Below are 3,307 nucleotides of genomic sequence, written 5' to 3'. Positions count from 1 at the left end.
TAAAATAGTGGTTTATCAAGGCCTCTAGGGTTTTGAACGCTGGCTAGGGGGTCCTCTCTGGGGTTTGGACGCTGGTCTATTCTCCTTGGGTGCTGGTCACCTGGAAAGGGGCAGGAGGCTGGCGTTGGACGCCAGTTTTGGGCCTTTTACTCTGAAGCAATGTATGGACTATTATACATTGATAGAAAGATCTGGAAGTCATCTTTCCATAGCCATTGAAAATGATCTATTTGGACTTTTGTAGCTCAAAAAAAGCTCTTCCGAGTGTAAGGAGGTTAGATCCAGACAACATCTGCAGTGCTTTCTCTGTCTCTGAATTAGACTTTTGCTTCAGCTCCTCAATTTCAGCCAGAAAATATCTGAAATTGCATAAAAACACACAAACTCAAAGTAGAATACAAAAATGTGAATTCAACACTAAAACGTATGAAAACTTAATAAAACTTGAATAAAACATGCTAAAAACTATACGAAAATGATGCCAAAAAGCGTATAAAATATCCGCTCATCGTGAGGTACCCACTCTTTCACTCACTACCTACCTACCTACTTACTTTCATCTTGAAATGAAAATTGAATTGAAATTTTGAAATCAAATTTCGCATGTTCGTGAAATGTTCTATCATGCCTTCAATGGATACATTGACAACGCTTTCCCTCTCGACAAAATGCGCCCTATGTCCTGCACCGGAAAAGATACTCTCGGTGGCTATACCTTAACTCTGGTGAGTATAAGTAAAATCACCAAAATTAATTAATTCATTCATTAATTTTAAGATAATTTTGATGATAATTGTGATTGGTGCTATTAGATTGATTCTTTGGAACTTTGGCTTTACTCGGTAATCGTGACCACTTTACCGCTTTCGTTGAATGAATTGGTAAAAATATTCGCTTTGATATTGTGAATGAATGGCTAAGGAGCTGAATTTCAAGTTTCTGTACTCAATTTGGAGTTAAGGATTAATTTAATTACTTTTTGGACAGTTACAGAACAAAACTATTTCTTTGTTTGAGATGACGATCAGAGTTCTTGGAGGATTGCTTTTGGCTCATCTTATAGCGAATGATTACGCTACGGTATCTGTTACATACATTATTATATACCTGTATTTTTGTATCTTGATAATAGTCTAGTGATTCTAATATTTGAGCACAGCTGAAAATGAAGTTATCCATTAATCATTATGTTTCAATTGGACATAGTTGAAAAACTGTTGATTCAAATGTGTTGGCTTACAGGGATGCGATGATTGGTGCCGTTCCAAGCTGAGGAGCCGTATATTAAAGTTCCAATGGTCTTAAGTATGGACTAGAAACTTTGTAAAGTTACTTGATTTGTTGAAAATAATGGATGGTGAAAAGTAGATATGTGTGAACTTCTCATTATGCTAACTATATTTTGGAAATTAAATTTGAATAATGAATACATCTAATATTTAGTACAGAGACAGTGGAGCAGCTTGCGTTTTTTCTGCTCATCTCAGTTGTTCATTTCTGTATTTTTCAATGTTGATATAAGATTGTTGCTTGAACAGCAGGCAGAAGTCGGCTAATTAAGAAATAACTTATAGAATACATCGTGAATATTGTTCTTAATTAGCTAAGATCCGACTTGTCAATTTAGAAAAGTTGTCACAAATTTTAGAAATAAAAATACTGGGAATATGAGTCCCAGGTCATCTCCCAACGAGTTGCAGAAAAGGGTGCAAATTTATTAATCAGCAATTTTCAAGAAAGTTTGAGTTGGATAATGAACAATTTAAAATAACTGTAAATTAAAGCAATAAACTAAGAATTATTATTAATATTAAAAGGCCTTGACTGGGGGAATGATTAATCGGAAGTTCTATCCTTGTTGGAATCTTCTCTAGTGTAGTGTAAAGAGGTTGTTGTTTTCACTTAGTTAACCCTTACTAAATAAAAGAAAGTCAAGTGATTGAGCTAACTCTTATCCGCAAATCCTAGTCCTCTCCCTTGGAAAGGTCTAGCGTTAGTAGATACAGAATTAACTGACAACGTCCAATTTAACTAAGCACTTGAGCATTCCAACTTAAGTGTCTCCTTTTAATCAACCCCCATGTCAAGTAGAAAATCTACTCCATTGACATGGATGTAATACTCATAAAAATATAAGCAGACAAAATAAATTAAATAAAATAAAATACAGAATTAAAATTAATTAAAAGTAAAAGTAACTCTATATATTAATAAATTCAAAATGCAACATAATTATCTGAATAGGGTCAATGATAAACTGAAAGGAGTAAAGGAATAAGGAAACAAACTAAAGTAATAACTTCAACGGAGGTAATGACTCTTCAACATGCAAAATCCAAAGCAAAAGCATAAACTATGAATGTAAGGCAAATCTAGATTCAGATCTAAAACTAAAAGTAATCCTAATATCAATGTATCTGAATGTGTGTGGATGCGTATTAAGTCTTTGCATGTTTCCTAGCTTTAGTCTATGTTTCTAGGCCGAAAACTGGGTCAAAACGCGGCCCGAAATCGCCCCTAGCATATTCTGTTATTTCTACAGATTGCGCAGGTCACGCGTACGCATCGTCCACGTGTTCGCGTCATTTAGTGATTTTCCTTGTCATGCGTACGCGTCATCCACGCGTTCGCGTCATTCGTGCAGACTCCAATCCATGCGTACGCGTCAGGCACGCATTCGCGTCGCTGTGATTTCTTCATTTCGCACGCTCGCGTGAGCCATGCGCTCGCGTCAGTGTTCGCTGGTCATCTCCTTAGTTTCTTGTGTTCCTTCCATTTTTGCAAGCTTCCTCTCCATTCTCTGAGCCATTCCTGCCCTATGAAGCCTGAAACACTTAACATACGGATCACGGCATCGAATGGTATAAAGGAGAGTTAAAATACACAAATAAAAGATCTCTAGGAAGCAAGTTTTCAACCATAAACAATACTAGGAAGGAATTATAAAATCATGCAATTCATATGAATAAGTAGGTAATGGCTTGATAAAAACCACTCAATTAAACACAATATAAATCATAAAATAGTGGTTTATCAACCTTCCCACACTTAAACATTAGCATGTCCTCATGCTTAGCTTAAGGAGATAAAATAAATGAGTAGAGAAATGTAAGACTCATGCAATGCAATGCAACCTATATATATGAATGCAACTATATGATTCTTGTCTACTTGATTAAAAGTAAATAAGTTATTCGAGAAAAAAACATAAATTGGATTTCACTAATTCAAATTATACAATAAAAGACAAGTAAAATTGTAAGAAGACAACTCATGAAAGTAGGGAACATAGAATTAAGCATTGAAC

At 35.2% G+C, this 3,307-nt stretch overlaps 1 protein-coding gene across 1 annotated transcript; it reads left to right on the top strand.

Moving 5' to 3' along the window:
* The first annotated feature begins 614 nt into the window (after positions 1-614).
* On the top strand, positions 615-1,305 carry LOC140179203 (alpha-mannosidase I MNS4-like). The gene is made up of 4 exons (XM_072217866.1): positions 615-725; positions 813-881; positions 988-1,080; positions 1,243-1,305. The coding sequence occupies exons 1-4, from the start codon at positions 615-617 to the stop codon at positions 1,303-1,305; spliced, it is 336 nt and encodes a 111-aa protein (XP_072073967.1).
* The last annotated feature ends 2,002 nt before the right edge of the window (positions 1,306-3,307 follow it).

This window comes from Arachis hypogaea, chromosome 15 (assembly GCF_003086295.3).
Source record: "Arachis hypogaea cultivar Tifrunner chromosome 15, arahy.Tifrunner.gnm2.J5K5, whole genome shotgun sequence".
Lineage (NCBI taxonomy): Eukaryota > Viridiplantae > Streptophyta > Magnoliopsida > Fabales > Fabaceae > Arachis > Arachis hypogaea.
The sequence above is the reverse complement of the archived record's forward strand: the minus strand, read 5'-3'. Positions and strand labels throughout refer to the sequence as shown.

Bases quoted from the DNA above. Each gene is read 5' to 3' on its own strand.
- LOC140179203 (XM_072217866.1), top strand. From the start codon at position 615: ATGTTCTATCATGCCTTCAATGGATACATTGACAACGCTTTCCCTCTC. The intron at 882-987 runs GTAAAAATATTC...CTTTTTGGACAG, and splicing joins CGCTTTCGTTGAATGAATTG to TTACAGAACAAAACTATTTC. The intron at 1,081-1,242 runs GTATCTGTTACA...GTTGGCTTACAG, and splicing joins TAGCGAATGATTACGCTACG to GGATGCGATGATTGGTGCCG.